Source organism: Choloepus didactylus, chromosome 18 (assembly GCF_015220235.1).
Source record: "Choloepus didactylus isolate mChoDid1 chromosome 18, mChoDid1.pri, whole genome shotgun sequence".
Lineage (NCBI taxonomy): Eukaryota > Metazoa > Chordata > Mammalia > Pilosa > Megalonychidae > Choloepus > Choloepus didactylus.
In genome coordinates, this window is record NC_051324.1 from 61,328,509 (window position 1) to 61,345,705 (window position 17,197).

Here is a 17,197-nt window from a genome sequence, read left to right on the forward strand (position 1 = left end):
AGAAGCCTATGGCTTTCCTGCCAAAGCTATTTTTACCACTGGTTCAGGACTGTGAGAAACATCACTTAGTTTTCTATCACCGAGGGTCTCTCAGTGCTTTAAAAATGAGCCTTCACAGCTCTTAGCGAAATTAGGCACAGAAATAGACAATCTCCTTTAAATCAAATTAAGGAAGATATTGAAGACCTGTTTTTCCAGAATGTCCATGCAGAGAACTACAACTATCTTCCCATCACCACAACCACCGACTGCAAAGGACAGTGAAAATGAGGGCATTTTGGATCCTTGGGGAAAGACAAACAGTAGTTTCAGCAAGCTACCGCCTTCCTCATGTGGGAAAGGTTCTTCCACCTTACCCACAACCATCAGCTTGGCAGGCAGTGGCTCTTAGGCTCCATCTTGGATCTGAGCAGGGAGCAGGAGGAGACAAAGAGACTATGAAAAGGTCAAAGGGCACCCAGTGGTACCTGTGAATGTATGAATGAACAGGTGAATGAATGACTGATTGAGTGGGAAAGGAAGCTAGCCTGGCTGCAGACCTCCTCCCGACGATCATCAGGGACACGGCAGGAAGGTTTCACCTTGGCTGCTTGCAGGGCAGCCTGGGCAGCTGAATGTGACAACAGGCAGGTCTGGGTTATCCACACCACCCAACAACACGCAGAAGCAAAAGCAGCAGTAGCGGCATTTGCTACTTGTGAGGAAACCCCTTGGCTGGGTGTGCACGGTCTTCACCCCAATGACCACCCACACTCTTCACCAAAGGAGGAGTTTGCCATCTGGGATGTGATGCATCACACAATTGGTGGGTGACAAAGATGGAGGGATGGGGAGAGGTGGCAAGAGGCAGTCCAAACCGGACTGGCTCCAGTTCCTCTGGGGGCTCCCTGAGACCAGAAGATATCTTGCGTTCACAGGGAAGTGCCTGACACCTTAGGAAAAATGGGAGGTAGAGAGAGTGGAGAACTGGGCTGGACCAGGGCTCAAAAGCCCCACGCTACAGCTTTGGGCAACTCACTGTGCCTCTTTGAGCCTCAGTTTTCACATCTGTAAAATGGGGATGTGGATATCCACCTTCCAAAGCTGTTGTGAGGACTGAATGAGCTAGCACGAGACCCTTTCTAGATGATCAGGCATGATGTGGACATAGGCACCGCATTTATACAAGTGCCTGGAACGTAACAGGCATGTGATCAATATTGGAAGGAAGGATAATGGTCTTAACAATCTACCTCCTGTCCTTACCTCCAAATTCAGGAACTAACTTCTTTGCTGTTTTTGACATTCCCACCCATCTGGTAAAAATCATCAACTGATGTAATGAACCCTGGAGAAATCAGGCACATAGTTAAGATGTTACAAAACACGGAATGATGTAGGCGGTTGAAGGGGGGGCTGCGACTCTAGGTGGAATTTGGGATTGCACACCTCTCCAGAGCCCCGAGTGGCGAACGGTCAAAGGCTCACAGTCCTTTGCACTTGGTGCCCAGGGCCGCCGGGAAGGAAGCAAGCCTGCTCTGCAGACGCTGGCCGCTCGGCTGGGACTGTCACCCGAGGGAGGCCACTGAGTGTTTCACTCTCCTTCCTGACCTTTTCCTTGGTGTGTCTGTCATGTTAAAATGTCACCCCACAGTCACTGGTACAGGAATTAGGGTGAATATAAGCAGCTCGAAAAATACCACCATTACAAAGCAAAACCAAACAAACCTAGAAGAGCAGGCTGCGTGCAGAACAAAGAGTAAAGGCTTGTTGCAAACTCATGAGAACTGAAAGGTATAAAGATGGGGAATGTCTCTTAGAATTGTGAGATGAGATGCAGCAGGGTGAGCTGCATCTTTCAGGGGAACTGTTACACATGTTTGAAGTCCCAGCTTTGGGGGCTGACCTTAGCCCTGGGTCATGGTCCAGCAGGTACACCAGGACTAAGCCTGCAATGCCTGGGGACAGCTCTCCGACTCGCGGGTGCCTGCCATCTTCATTTCAGTTAAATAACCAGCTGCAGAAATAAGCTGAACATTTTGCTTTGGGACTCTTGAGAGGTAATGGCCTAATGGCCAAATGCGGGACCATACAGTGGGGGTGTTTGGCCATTGGGGGGTAGCTGGGGGCTACCCATTTTAAGAGGATCAGCATGCTCGGGGAACGGTCTTCTGTGCAGAACCAACACAAGCAGGATCACACGGTTAAGAGTTAAAGAGAAGTTAGTTTGCTCATTTAGTCACCCAAGGTTCTGGGAATGTGCTCACCGAAGGCCTGGATGCCCACTGAAGCCAGTGCATTTTGGTACAGAAAGTCTGGAGAACAAGAAGGGACAGAGAGAGCATTTGGAGAACAGTCAGTTCCTGGCCTTGCAATGCAGGAACTGGGAAAGGCCATGTAAAGAGTGACATAAACCCACAGAGGCAGACAGAGAGCAGCCTCTGAGATCTATACTGCCACAGGAAAGATGCAAGGTGCAAAACAGGACATGTGGTGCACCCCTGTGTGTGTCTGTGTCCATAAGCTTACAACCTCCTGGAAGGTAACAGCAAAGAGTGCCTAGTGGGCCCAGAGGGCGGGGAGTGGGACAGGGCACCTTTTCATTTTGTACCCTTCCCTACTGTTTGTTCATTTCACCAGATGGAGCCAGTATTTTTGTAATAATGTTTTAGGAAGGGATCAGGATCTGCTTTACCTGCAAACACCATCTGTGGTGAAAGACTGGAGGCAGGCTTTGGCTTTTCAGACAAAATTAATAGCCCTGTGTCACCTATTACCTTAGAGCATTCTTTAAGAAAGGGCAAGGTCTTCTCCAGAGGGAGGTGATTTTATTGGGGCATTTACTGCTAAATACAGGCTCCCGGCCACACTTAAAGTGAGTGAATTCTAGCAGGTTGAAAGTCACATGCATAGGAGGGCAAAACCTCTGGCTGCAATCTGTGGGAGAGAAGCATGTCCTCCACGCTTTCTTTAAAACAGTAATGGCCAGCTTGAGAGGGTGCATGCATTCTTTTCCAAGAGAAGCTGTCATCAGGACTACCGTTACCAGGCACCTCCCTTTAGACAACACGCTCCGTCAGTCCTGGCACCAGGCACACGGGGTCCGTGCGGATGCCATCACTCACCTCCGAGCTCCCCGAGGCTTGTAACAGAGCCGCTCCGTCATACTGATTATTACTTTAAATGTCTCATCCCTTCTCATCTCTTTAGAGCAGAAAAGTATTGGGGGGAGTAATTATCAAAGAATGGGGAAGCCACTCTTCTCTAATTAGCCAAGTAAGAGAGGCTGTCTGGGACTGGTTTAAAGGCTTAAATCAAAGCTAACTGCATCATGAGTGACATAGTCTCGTCTCCAAAGACTGGTACGTGTTCTTGTGTTGTCAGCAAAGCTCCTTCAGAGTCTCAAGAATCTCTGTGTTAATTAGCATCACTGTGACTTGCTCAAACAAAAGGCCCAGAGAGTGAAGCTACTGCTGCCGAAGAGAACTGATGAGAAGCAGTGTCCATTAGACAAGCACTGCGGGCCCTCCTTCTTGTACCTGGAGAGCAGCGGCTCTGCAGAAATTAGGTTTTCAGAGTATTTATTAAAAGAACACAGTACCGGGGATGTCCCTGTTATTTAGGCCTAAGGAGGCACTATGTCCACAACTTACTCTTAAATGGTTCAGAAAAAAAATATGTATAAGTGCGTGTGCATGTGTGTGCACACACACATACACAGATAGAGACACAGGGAAAGAGGGATACAGCAAACGTGTGACACGTTAACATTTGGGGGATCTGGGTAAAGGGTTTGCAGAAATTCTTCTATTTTTGCAACTCAAGGCTGAAATGAGAAATTATTTTGAAATTTTTTTTTTTGAATAAAAAGGAACACTACACTAACTTTGATAGTTAAACCACCAACAAACTCCCCAAACAAGCTAATGACACCATAAACTAAAGGATTTTGAGGTGAATGGGGAAATCCACTCTGACTTTGTCTTCTCACTGCACTGACATCTCCACTCGCACTCCACGTCCTTGTTCTCTTTCACTGTTGCTGCAAGGATGACAGTGTCCTGAAAAAGGCTATTTTTTTTTCCGTTTTTTTTCTGATAAAATAACTACAGTAATTTCCCAGGAAAGGCTACCTGGGAAAGACAGCAGGCCTGTTTCCAAGAGAAGCTAGTGCCCTGAGTATCTGTCAACTCTGGCATATATTTCTTGGTGTTAGCTTTAGGCATTCATTTCTCTCTCTCTCAAAACCATTTAAGCGCAGTGAAATGTTTTTGACTTGCCTGTGAACTAACCATTCCAATCCATGGGACCAATGGATGGAATTCAAAAAAGAAAAATTAAGTAACTTTACCCTTCTAATATTTGCATTCAAGTGTTGTTTATCATAGGTGGGATAAGTGGAAATTTGGAAGCTGTTCTTGGACATTTCCTTCACGTGATGAAAGCCTACAGAATTCAGCATGGCCCCAGACCAGGACCCCGGGCTCATGTGCATGTCTCTCTCTGAGGCTGTGCTGCAGGGACTAAAACTCTGGCCTTTTATTTGTCAGGTGAAGCAGAAAGACTGAGCTTTATTCACTCTGAGTTTTCGGGTTGCTGAGCTAAGCAGGCTGGCTGCAGGAATTCTTCACCCAGCACCTCCTGACTTGCCCAGGACCACTGGAAACAGCCTGGAGATTCTCATCTCTCCCCCAGTAACTGAACACTAACCTTTCTCAGAGGGGACATCTTTTTTTAACTTAAAAAAAAAAAGAAGCATCTTCTTCCATGGGATACTCTGAACACTAATGAGCCTCTTTTTGATGACTCAGGTTTGTTGTGAAGAACATCAGCGAAATGCTGTGCTGACTGCACCCGTGTCCGGGGGTGCGTGGACAAGCAGATGCCAACCCCAGGGGATCCTCCAAGTTGTGATTTCGGGAAGAGATCACTGGGGCCAGCTTGCCTTGTGCCTTTTTTTGTGCAGAAGAAGGAAGAGTTTTGTGGCTGCATCTTCAGGAGAACATAGAACTGATCATTTTTGTTTTAACAAAACAAACCAGTTGACAAATGGCTCTAACCCCCAGAGGATGGCCTTGATTTTTAGAGACCATCCTCCTTTCCCCTGTTGCACCCAGGGACCATTTGGGGACACATGCTGCTCCCCTGGGCCTGGTCTCTCTCCCCACATAGGCAGGTCTCTCCCTCTCGCCCCCCTGGAGCCTCCGGAGCCCCCACCGTCAGGACAGATGGCCCCCCCCTGCACACCTGATGCCGGCACCCTCCTCTCTCTGCTCCCTTCGTGTGCAACCTTGGGCAGCATCCAGCCACAGCTGCACTGTAGACCCTCACTCCAATGCCGCAACAAGATGCCAAGTCCCACCTGGAGCCTCCTGATGGATCAACCACATCATGGAGTATATTTTGCAGTGGAATTTCACATTTTGCAAGGCACTTTGGTCTAAACGTCAGCTTCGGTAAGGTCACTTTGGCAGGCAGGAAGATGATGAAAGGACAGTACAGAAAGTACCAATTCCTCTCAATAAGCTCAGTGCCTGACCGGTGGTCGGATGCCCCTTCCCTCCTTAAGGGAGCCATCCAATCTTTCATCAGAGGTCCAAAAAAGTAAAATAAAACAAAAATGATGGACCTCCGATCCTACCAGCACCAATTTGAAAACTTGATCTCCAGGAGCACCTAGCAAATCATGGTGGGTACTTGAAGTCTTCTGCTGGTATTTTACAGGAACTGGAAGTTTGATTTTGTGGGAGCCAGGAGCAGTGCTGCTGTGAAGACAGCTGACTTCCTTGATCTGATCAATCTCGGGGAAACTGAGGCACCAGCACTTGCTAAAAAACCACAGGACAAATGTCACCAAGGCAGACAAGTGGTGTCAGCCAGCACCATAAAACTGCTCAGAGGAGGGGCTCCTCTCAGAAGGGGGTCACTGTGCACAATTAAATAAAAGTCTCTGGCAGCAACACATTTGCCTGAGTGCTCAGCTGCAATAGATAGGCTTGCATTGCTGTGTCTCTCTTTGAAATAACAAAACCACCTGTCAGAGAACAACCAGCTCTGTATTTTATCTGCAAAATCCTTTGATTTTTCAATTAGCTCTGGATCAGGAACTCCACTTTTCAGCAGAGGAAGATGGGAAACCACATCCCAGAACAACTCTCTGATGCAGCTAGCTCTCCACTGCCTTTTGTGTTAACTGCGGCGTGCTTTGCAGCCTCGATTGCATTTTGACTTAGGTGGCTTTCTTCTGTCATAGATGTCCTCTTCGACCGCCTGGCTTGCTCCTGGCTCGTGGTCGTTCAGCTCCAGCACGGCAGCGCCTGGAGAGTCATGCCCCAGGATGCTGCTGAAGGGGAAGGGGAAGGCCCTTTCACAAAACACCTTCTTGTTCTGCTGCTGGGCACCCAGCAGGCCATAGGGTCTAGTGGAGACTGAGCACTCGAGTGGCTCTTTGCTGCTCTCCCAGGGATGAGAACTTTCCCCATTTATCCCTTTGCCCTTGACTCTGCTTTTGAGACAAAAAGTCTGCCACCTGCCGCTGCTGCCGTGGGCCTCTGTCTCTTGTTGTCCAGTCTCCTGTCCATCTGTCCACTTCTCTCTCTCCTTCCTCCTTTGGGCCCAGGTTCACCCATGAAGTTGGGCTTTTGCTGGGAAATCTCGCTGGGAGCAGACAAGATCTCTTCCTTCCCTCTGGCTAGAGCTTACACCGGGCTGGGCCTTGCACACCAAACCTTCAGTTTCAGGGCCTTGGGCCACACTTTCTTCCTTCTGCTCGTGAGTTCTGGGGTTCCTCCCCAACAACCAGAGGCAATTTATTTATTTTTTTATTCTAACCAGCACTCAGTTTTAAAAAACAAAACAAATGACCAGCCGCATTCCAGGAATAAATAAATGAATGCACCCTGCTCCTAGCTCAACTGACTGTGTGGGTGTCACTCTGCCCCTAGGGACGTTTGTGGCCCACAGGTGACAACTCATTCTCAGCTGCCAGAGCAGTGACATCCTCTTGCTTTCCTTATGTCTGAGTTAGCACCATGATAGCCACAAAAGTGGGAGACTTTGCAAGTGAGCAGTTTCTTCTGAAAACCAGGTGGGAATCGAGAGGAGATCCGTTTGGTGGCTGACTGCTGCCACTCATCTCTTCCGAAAGTGATTTATGACTCACTGCATCTTGCTCAACCCTTAAAGCTGGGCCGGTGTGTGGCTCTAGGCTGATCCTGCAAAAAGCTAAGCTGTGCCTAGGATGCTCCTGCATCTTTCATATTTTAATATAAGAAGGCCAAATAAATATAAAAGGCAAAAGAGAAAATAGGAAATCCCTGGCAGAATTTGCTCCTGAGACCATTTGCAGCATCGTTTGTCACTCTGTCTCCATTCACTTGGATGAGGCCCCCTTGTTTCATAAATTAAAGGGCAGGGATCACATGAGAGTCCCCTGAAATTGGTGGTCTGGACGGGCTAAAGAGAAGGGGCTGGCAGAAATATCAAGGCCCTGTTTGAAATGATGAATCAGGAAGAAGTCAACTGTCCTGGTTAATTTTAGTTTTTCTTCACTCTGTGCTAAAAATATCTTGGAAAAATAAAATCAAGTGGGATCTCACTACCAGCAGTTTTATTCTTGGTGCAGAGGACACACAAGCTTATTTGATGAGGAAGTTGCTGCTCTAAGAATAAAGCCGTGTGCTACCCTGGCAGATAACTGTCGCTGTAGGAGTGTCCCTTTTGCCTGCTCAGGGTGGTGACCCTGTCACAGGAGACAGATTTGGGTCGAAACAACGCAGCAGATGATTCTGAAGCTGACTGTGGAAGAAAGCAGTTCTCTTTGCAATCTTGGGAGCAGAAGTCCTGCTGGCCACTACCCGGAGCTGGCCGAGATGGTGGCAGAGCTGGAAGGGGACACCGCCCCTTAGAAACTGGATGCAGGGGAAAGCAGAGTCCCTCAGATGCACTGCAAAGTGGCACGTGGTGTGAGTGAGGCTGACAAAGAATCTCAGTTTCGCTCTAAAGATACAAACACTGAGAAAGGCAAACACTGGCTGCAACCAACAATCGGAAAACCGACTGTCAACAGTCATCGAGGAGTGATGGTGCACTGGGTGAGGACACAGACTCTGGAGTCTGAACCATGGTTCCTCCACCCACCAGCTGGGTGTCCTTGGGCAAGTTACTCAATGCCTCTCTGTGCCTCAGTTTTCTCAACTGTAAACCAGGGTCAATAATACCTGCCTCTCAGGGTTGTTCTGAGGATTACATGAATTAATATTTGTAAAGCACTGAGACAGAGCCTGGTACTTAGTGTTTGTTAAATAATGAAAAATGAATGGCTGTCAACGCAAGTGCCTTCAACCCCCAACAAGGAGATGACCAAGGTGGGAGCTGTACCCAGGGACTGCCCAGGAGTGAGCTAAGATTGAGCCATGCTTTAGGGCCACCATCAGTCACGGCAAGTTCAGGAAAGCTGGAGACAGACGTGAGGCCCAAGTCCTTCCAAGGACTCAGAGCAAATGACCACGGCTCTGCTGGATGTGGGAGTGCACGACCTCCAATCCGCAAAGCAGACCGGCCCTTGCTCCGGCGGTGTGCTCTGCAGCCGCTCTCCTCGGGGGTGATGTGTGCCCAGGTGCCCCCTCCCTGCCTGGACTGTCCCTGCTCTCCAAGCTCAGCAGGACTCCCGGCTGCTAAGACCCCAGGACTGAGGGCGAGGCTGGTGCCTGGCCCTGCACTTCACCCTGCTGAAGCGGGGGGTCACCTGCCTCCTCTCCCCAGGGGAAAGGGTCGGAGGGACACTCTCGGGGCTCGGGAAACGCACTCCTCTGCTGACTCACCACTTTGGGCTTGAAGGGAGGCTGGATCTCCCTGTTCTCTAGTTTTTCCCAGTCGATTCTCCGGAAGAAGGCGTGTTCTCTCACGTCCCTCTCTCCCTCCAGCCCACAGCCCAGCCGCTTGGCTGGGTGTTTGGTCATCAGCTAGAAAGTAAAAGGAGAAAAAGGAGATGATGGTGCCTCTCAGAAGACAGTGCTTCCCTGTGCCCAGCCCTGCCTCTGCCCCTGCCTGTGTGTGGACCCCTGGATGGCATCTCAGGATACTTAACCAGAAGCTCAGGGGCTTGCACAGAGTCAAACCAACTCACAAATACAACACTGACAGGTACAGACCTTCTTATAGTGATTTGCACAATAAAGAAAACAGGGAAGCGATCTGGACCCATGGCCAAACACAAGAAGAATTTAAACAGGCATCTTCATCTACTATCTGTTTCAGAGCTGCTGCTCTGTCTGTGTATCTGGGAAAAAGACACAAGCAGTAAAAAATTTGCGCTTTGACAGTATTGCAGTTGAGGGAGATGTTGAGCATCATATGCCGACTAATTGCCTGGACCAAAATGTTATGGATTATAAAAATAAAACTGTAACCAGAAGGCGGCTAGTTAATTTCCAGTGCCTACCAGAGGACTGGAAGCAAACACCCTAGGCTCCCCGAGGGCAGAACAGACACATGATAAGTGCTTCCCAGAGGAATGAACTCAACAGACAATTTTAGGAGTGTGCTGCGCTCCATCTTACTAAGTCTGGAAATCAGTTTGTGACCTAAGACTTGGCCATTAAAAACTAACCGAGTCACAACTCAGCAGGTCCACTTGCCAGTATCTACTGTACAGAAATGTGTTCACATATTCACCAAAGCTCATGAACCAGGTGATCACAGTGGTTTTATTTGTAATAGCCCCAAACCAAAGAGAAGCCACCCAAAGGCCCACCAACAGTGCAATACATAACTAAACTGTGGTCTATTCACACAAAGGAACACCAGACAACAACATGAAAGAAGGAACCACAACCTCACACAACAGAATGGATAAATCTCACAACTGCAATGCTGAGTGAAAGAAGCCAGGCCCAAGGGGCAGCTTCTGCAAGATTCCATTTAAGCAAAGTTCAAAAAAAAGGGGCAAGATTAACCCATGTGGTGAGAAGTTAGGACACTGGTTATCTGACAGGGGTTGGGGTGGGTAATGGGTAGTGACCATAACAGAGGACTTTTAGGGTTTTAGAAACTTTCTGTTTCTTGAACTGGATGTGGTTCCATGGGTATTTTCATTTTGTGAAAATTCATTGATCTGTATGCTTAAGATTTGTGTTCATTTCTGTATGTATCTCAAAAAAGGCAAAGCAAGACTTGAATAGATATTTCTCCAACGATGATATACAAATGGCCAACAAGCACATGAAAAGATGCTCAACATCATTAGTTATCAGGGAAATGCAAATCAAAACCACAATGAGATAGGAACTTTTATACCTTGCTGGTGGGAATATAAATGGTGTTCCTGTTGTGGAGAAGAGTTTAGTGGTTCTTCAAAAAATTAAACATAAAATTATCCATACAGAGGAATATTATTCGGCCATAAAAAGGAATGAAGTCCTGATACATGTGACAACATCAATGAATCTTAAAAACATGCTACATGAAAGAAGCCAGACACAAAAGGACCCAGTTTGTATGATATTTCACTTATATGAAAAACCTAGAACAGATAAATCCATAGAGACAGAAAGTAGATTGGTAGTTTCCAGGGTCTAGGGTAAAGAGGCAATAGGGAGTGACTGCTAATGGGTTCGAGGTTTCCTTTTGGGGTGATGAAAATGTTACAGAAGTGATGGTTGCACAACACTGTGAATGTTGTCACTACTTACACACTTCAAAACAGTTAATTTTGTTATGCAACTTTTCCTTCAATTACAGAAAAAGAGTGAAACAAAGAAACAACTAACCAAGCCACACCAAATGAGGCAAGACATTTTCCAAGGGTCTGTGATTACGTCTGTTAATCCTAGCCACAATTTTATGAGGTGGGTATTATTTTTTGCCACCTTACAATCGAGGAAACTGAAGTACAGAACGATTAGGTGACTGAGCCTGAGTCCCAGAGGTACTACTGGGATCTGACCCCACTCTCCGGGCCTCTGCTCTCCCATACCCTGTGTGTCACCAAGCTCTAGCCCTTGATGGCCGAAAGCAGCACCTTGAGTGTGGGGTACTCCTGTCATCCCCTGTGGAGGTGTGGAGAACATATTTCACGCTGTTGACCCTCTTGATCCACAGTCATAAAGGAATCCAAGTCTACTTACTCCTTTGCAGATGGAAACGGCCTCCTTCGACAAGGACTTTGGATAGGAAACGTTGTGCTCCATTATCGACTGGAAGAGTTCGTCTTCATCTTCACCGTCAAATGGAGGCTGTTCAGGAAAAGAGCAAGAGGGAAAAATACTTAGGCAGAGTAATTCATTAACCTGATGTCTGGAGAGCCAATTCAGCATCCAGGTTTCTTGGCGCACTGCGGGCTGCAGAGTTAGCTCAGTTAACTTGCAGGTTTATTTATCTTTAATTAGGTTGGCAGTTATGTGCTTTTCATTTTTCCTCTGTCCCTTTAATTATCTTGCCTGGGGCAGCCCAAAACGCTCTTTAGGGAAAATGTTTTTGAGTAATGCTTTTAATGATTTGCAAATAAATTATAATTAATCCATTAATGTTGCCATTATGGGCTAAAAGTCTAATTACGATTAAGTTGGGTGGCAGAAGGCTTTGTGTTCAGAAGGTGGGGGTGCGGTAGAGAATGCTAATGCCTTTGGATTCTGAACACGGAGTCAAGTGGACTTTGGAACGGACAAAGGGGCCTTCCCCAGTCCAAGATTTCACACGGGGCCCTGCTGTCTGCACAAGGAGCTGCGCTGTGGTGGTGTCTGCGTTTCTAGAGAGAAGACGGTGGCCTGTCACATGGTGGTGGCCAAGGGGAGCTTCACTTTCACGGGACACCTCCCTTGTCCTCTTCCACTGGTGTGGTGGTTTGCAGCTGTACATACCCCAGGAAAACCTGTTCTTAAACTTAATCCATTCCCGTCAGTGTGAATGCCTATAAATAGGGCCTTTTGATGAGGTTACCTCAGCTAAGGTGTGGCCCTACTGAGTCTCTTATGAAAAGCCTTATAGGGAAGGGCACAGAGAGAGAAACAGAGGGAGCAGCCAGAGCTGAAAGTCAAGGGAACCCAGAACAGAAGGGAGAAACCGGGAGAGGCCGCCACGTGCATGGTCACGTGACAGAAACGCCAAGGACCAGGGATCACCAGCAGCCAGGCCCAGAACGCCACAGCCTTCCGGGAGAAAGCATGGCCTTGATGATGCCTTGATTTGGGACTTATCTCAGCCTCGAAACTGTGAGCCAAGAAATTCCCATTGTTTAAGCCAACCCACTGCATGGTATTTGCTTTGGCGCCCAGGAAACTAGAACAACCAGGTTTATAATACCCTGACTGACAGAGGGGTACCTGGGAGCACCATGGGAAGGTCATGAATTTTAAGTCAGGTGGATCTGGACCAAAATTCTAGGCCTCCTACTTCCTGGCTGAGTATCCACAGATAAGCAACTCACCTCTTAAAAACACAGTTTTCCAATCTGTAAAAAGGGGTTTCTGGTGAGCACGCAGAGGGCCTACTGCTTGGCAAGGCAGAGGTATTGTCTCAGAAGGGGCCGCCTGAACCCTCCCGGAGGGAAGGCTGAGCTCCGGGAGCCCCTTCTGGCTTTCTCCACCAGCACCTCTTTAATCTTGAGGGAAGTTAACAGATTACCTGTCACTGTGGCAGCAGGGCACACAGAGCCTAGGGTTTACGGGACATTGCCTAATGCTTGCCACTGACTTAGCTGAAGTTGGGCTTAGGATGAAGAAGGCAAACCAGGGGTTGGCCCTTGTATCTCGTCATGTCTTCCTTCTCATGGAAAAGAGAAGTCACAGTCATACAGACTGATATGCTCAGGGTTCACATCGTGACACTGTTTGGCTTAAATTTAAAACAGATCACAGGTCAGAGATGACTGCAGAGGTTAATAGGTTATCCCTTATTATCAGACATTTCCCATTAAGATAGAGCAGTGGAACCAAGTAGAACCCTCTCCAACCACCATGTGCAAATCACCCTGACCTGTTCATCGTGTACCCTGAGACCAACCTCATGCCCTGCCCCAACCCCAGCCCTGAAAAGGACTTGGCAGTGGGTGAGTTCTCTGGAGACACATCCAGCTGAGAGAAAGGTGCCAGGTCTGTAAAGAACTCTCCCTTGCGACCAGGCATGGGAGAACAGGGTGTTGGGAGACTGTGCCACTTAAATCTTTTTTTTTTTTTGGTCTAGAAATATAAATACATAGACTTCTTTTCAGGTTGTGAGTGCCTGGTGTAAAGAGTGCTTTACTTGGTTAAAGTATGCAGATGGGTGAGGAGAAAGCAAATGAGCCTGCCTGTAAAATACTTGAAACAGAGCAGAAAGAGTCTGCCCCAGTGAGTTTCCATGGGAAGAAGTAACGTGGAGCCCTGGGATGAGAGCAGACACCCCACTGGGGGGTGCAGGCTGCAGACGGTCACATGGCATTTCCATTCATTGAGAGCAGAGCAGGACCTGCTGGGCGTAGGGCAGGGCTGCACCCAGCCCAGAGCCACCGCGCGGGTCAGTCCATCCTGCCACTTCATCTCTGCCTGTTATCACACAACCTACCTCTTCTGAACACCTATTAACTGGCACTTGTAAAACATCTCCTTTCCCCTAAGAAGTGATCCATAAATCTGGCTGAGATTTTCATAACTGAAACAAGCCTGAGTGTGGTTTCTGCTCAGAGCTGTGAACGGCACATCTCCAGGGGGCACCGTTCACTCTGAATTTCTCGGTGCACATCCTCTGAGAGTGACTGACACCCCAGAGGTGAGCAGGGTGGAGGTTCTGCTTCTGGATGACTAATCAAAACCTCACCATGTGGCCCATTAGGGCCCCTGGGCAGGACTGGTTATGTAATTAACGGGGACTAGTGGAAAATGAAAATGTGCCTTGTTCAAAATTATTAAGAATTTTGGCAGAGCATTAACCTAAGCACGGGACCTTTCAGAAAGTCGGACTTTGGGTGACCATATAGCTTACACACCTATGAAGCCAGCTACCTGTGGTGCACCTTGTTGAGTAGTGATGAAGGCACCAGGGAGAGTCAACCAACTTCTCTCCTGGTGATGCTCAAGTTCCAGCAGCAGGAACGCTGCACAGACACAGCATCCCAGGTAATTCAAGCCAAAGGCCAAAGAGAAACTTTCTCCAAAGAGAAACTCAGGTGAACTGTCCTCAGGGCTCTTTCTTGTTGAGGCCATGAGAAGATCCTTCTCATTTGAAGATCAGGACAATGCAGCGGTACCCTCTTTCCCCTCTGCTCACGGAAAACACTCTGTGAAGGGCCCTGGCCTATCACACCTGCTTAATTTGCTCATGGCATCGGAACTCACCTTGCCCAGGTGAGCTCGCCCCAGGGCTAATTTCTGAAATGGAAACTGCTGTGTCAGGGATGGGATCCTTTTACCTTTTACCACCAAGTCTCCCGTGTGTTCCCACTGAAGGCAGGACACCTGGACCCTGATACTCCCCAAAGGGTTTTCCTTGGAACATTAATTCTACAGGACGTTCCTGGGTCAAGGTTTGCACCTCATTAACCCCCTCTGGGGATCTGTGTTAATATTTATGTTTTAAAGGCTCTGAGAAGTCCTGCAGCAAAGACACCTGTTTAACCTGATGTGTCATCATACACTGGGGCTGGAAGGATCCTCAGAGGCCCTTCAGGCAGTCTGTTCCAATAAGATTCCCAAGCTGTAAGAAAAACCCCAAGACCAAATGCCCTTGTGGCATAGACTTCAGATTTTGTCTTGCTTTCTCTCCCTGGTAGGGCCCCGAGGATGAGGGACAAGGGCTCCTCCTGTCACTGCATCCCAGGTAGGGGACGTGCCCTTAACCCATCAAGCTTTGTCATCACCCACTGTGAACCTGTGTTGCCTGAGAAAGGGGGAGAAGGATGAGCATTTGTGGGACAGCAGCCATGACGGCCGCAGCAACAGTAACAGTAACATCCATTTCTCAGGCTCGTTCCACGGTCAGGTGCCGTGTGGAGGGTTTGTAGGCATCGCTCACTCCCTTGATCCTCAAAACAATCTCCTGGTCATAGGCACCGTTGACCCCGGGTGGGAGCGGAGCTCACTGAGACTCTGTTACTTGCTCTAGTCAGGCTTCCAGAGCTGGTGTGAAAGAAGCAGGATCATCACCCAAGCATTCAGACTTGGGCGTTGGGAGCCTACTAGCGAGACGGTGACGGAGTCCCCCAGGGCTGCCACCTGGAGGGCTGAGTGGGAGAAACCCGGCACACGAGGGGCATGCTAATGTGGGGGAGATCGTTCTGGTAAACTGTAAAAGGCTGACTCGTATGCTGCGCCACTCAGAGTGCTGAGTTCTGAAAATGAAAGCGGGGGCAGTGCCAGGGGCCCGAGATGTTCTGGTCATCGTGTAGAATGACATGTCTCAAGACTGGAAATTTGGCACAATTTCCCAGCCTTGAGTTGGACTGACGGTGACCTGCAGGCCTGCTGCTCCTCGAACCACCTGCCTGGCTGAAGAAGGTATCACTGAAGACGGGACAGGAGGACTGTAATTTGCCAAGTCAGAGGAGTAGGTAAGCTCCTCCCCTGACTTTGGAATGCCACCAAATCAAACACCACAGTTTTCCCTCCTCTGGGTCCTCTGTTGCAAAGATGTAGACTATTTGCATTTTCACTGAGCCTCACGTATCAGTAAGGACAGGCTAGGTCCTGCTGTGGCAACAAACAACCTAAAACATCTCCAAGCTCAGGACCACACATTTCATTTCTTGCTACTGCTACAGTGCTCTGCTCACTGTAGTCACTCAGGAACTGCGCCAATGGCGGTCGTCGAGCCGCCATCTTGGTCGATGGTCGACTGCCATCTTGGAGGAGCCAGAGTTGGAACATGAGCTCTGGGGTATCTGGCCTCGGCCTTCAGTGCCCTGCACAGGAGCATCTCCACTCAGATCTCATTGGCCAGAACCAGTCACCTGCCCCACACCACCGTGAGTGTGTTGGAAGTCCAATTCTGCCCTGTGCAAACAACATGTGCCAGAGAGGGGACAACCAGAAATACTCGGTTGGCAGTAATGACAATCATGTTCAGAAAATTAAATTAAAATTATTTATTACTGGAGGCAGGGGGAGCTCACGAAAGTAGCATTCACTTTCCCTTTACCGAAACACAAAAACTGGTCTGAATTTTATGTGGACTCGTAGGCTTTTATTATTTTCAAATTACGATGCAAAATTTGGAGTTCTTTGCTTTTCACTGATACTGCAAACACACTTCCTCTGTAGCCGCACAGTCTTCCCGTTCCATGCTGAATGCCACTGAGAGGCTATACCATCCCAGCCGGATTCACTGGTCTGTGGGCACATTTTCGATGGCTTCCACTGCTGTACTCTAATAACTAATGCTCCCACAAGCATCTCTGTGCATATCATTTTCTCCTTCTCTGAATTACTTCCTAAGAATAATTTCCCAGGTGAGGGATTATGCAGCCAAAGGAGAGGAACATTTTTACAGCTTTTGTTAAATATCTCCAGGTCATTCCTGAAGCATTCGTACAGGTAATTGCTTGCTCTCAGGCCTCGGTGCTGAAGGCAGATCAGTGGCGAAAAGTTACAATTACATTCATTTTCCTTCTTGGTAATGCTGGCTGCAGAACCTGGGAACAACCCGGGGAGAGGAATGTGTAGCGGAGGTACTTGCTACATGACCATTTGGTTCGCTTCTCTCCCCTCTTCCCCTCATGCCCACAATTATTTTTAAATTTCTACAAATCTGGACTCAATGTTCAAAGCTAAGCTACCTGCAAAATTTTTCTGCACTCTACCCCCTTAACAATATGTCATTTGTCAGTTAAACAGACAAATGAGGGGTGATGGTTCATACTTTACAAAATGATGCCTGATCACCTAAGTTAGTGAGTGGTTCTGGGGACCCAAGGACCCAGGGACGCAGTGAGGGTTATTTGCAGATCACTGATGGCCTGGGTGGGGGGTGGGAGAGCATCCAAGGACAATTAAGGCTGAAGTTCTAGAATAAAGTACTCATTACAGACTCATCAAGAATGAAGACAAAGCATAAATAACCTCGGCAGAAAAAGACCTAAGGAGGCCAGGCCAGGCCCTTATGATGAACAACTGCGAACACACCGAGCTGCAATATGCTCATTAGACTTCTGGTAAATACTATCTATGCCCCCAAAGAATCATATTTGCCAAGCAATCCAGGAACTGAATAAAGACCCAGGCTGTTTATACTTAACTCCCCCCAACCCCCT

The 17,197-nt window shown here is 48.2% G+C and overlaps 1 protein-coding gene across 1 annotated transcript in view; it reads right to left on the bottom strand.

Annotated features, from left to right (window-relative positions):
• PRKCA (protein kinase C alpha) overlaps window positions 1–17,197 on the bottom strand; it is a 447,219-nt gene that overhangs the window by 9,075 nt on the left and 420,947 nt on the right. The window contains exons 15-16 of the mRNA XM_037808858.1: window positions 11,106–11,213; window positions 8,802–8,942 (exon numbers count right to left, since the gene is read on the bottom strand). Of these exons, the coding sequence (XP_037664786.1) occupies window positions 8,802–8,942; window positions 11,106–11,213 (249 nt within the window). The remainder of the gene's footprint in view (window positions 1–8,801; window positions 8,943–11,105; window positions 11,214–17,197) is intronic.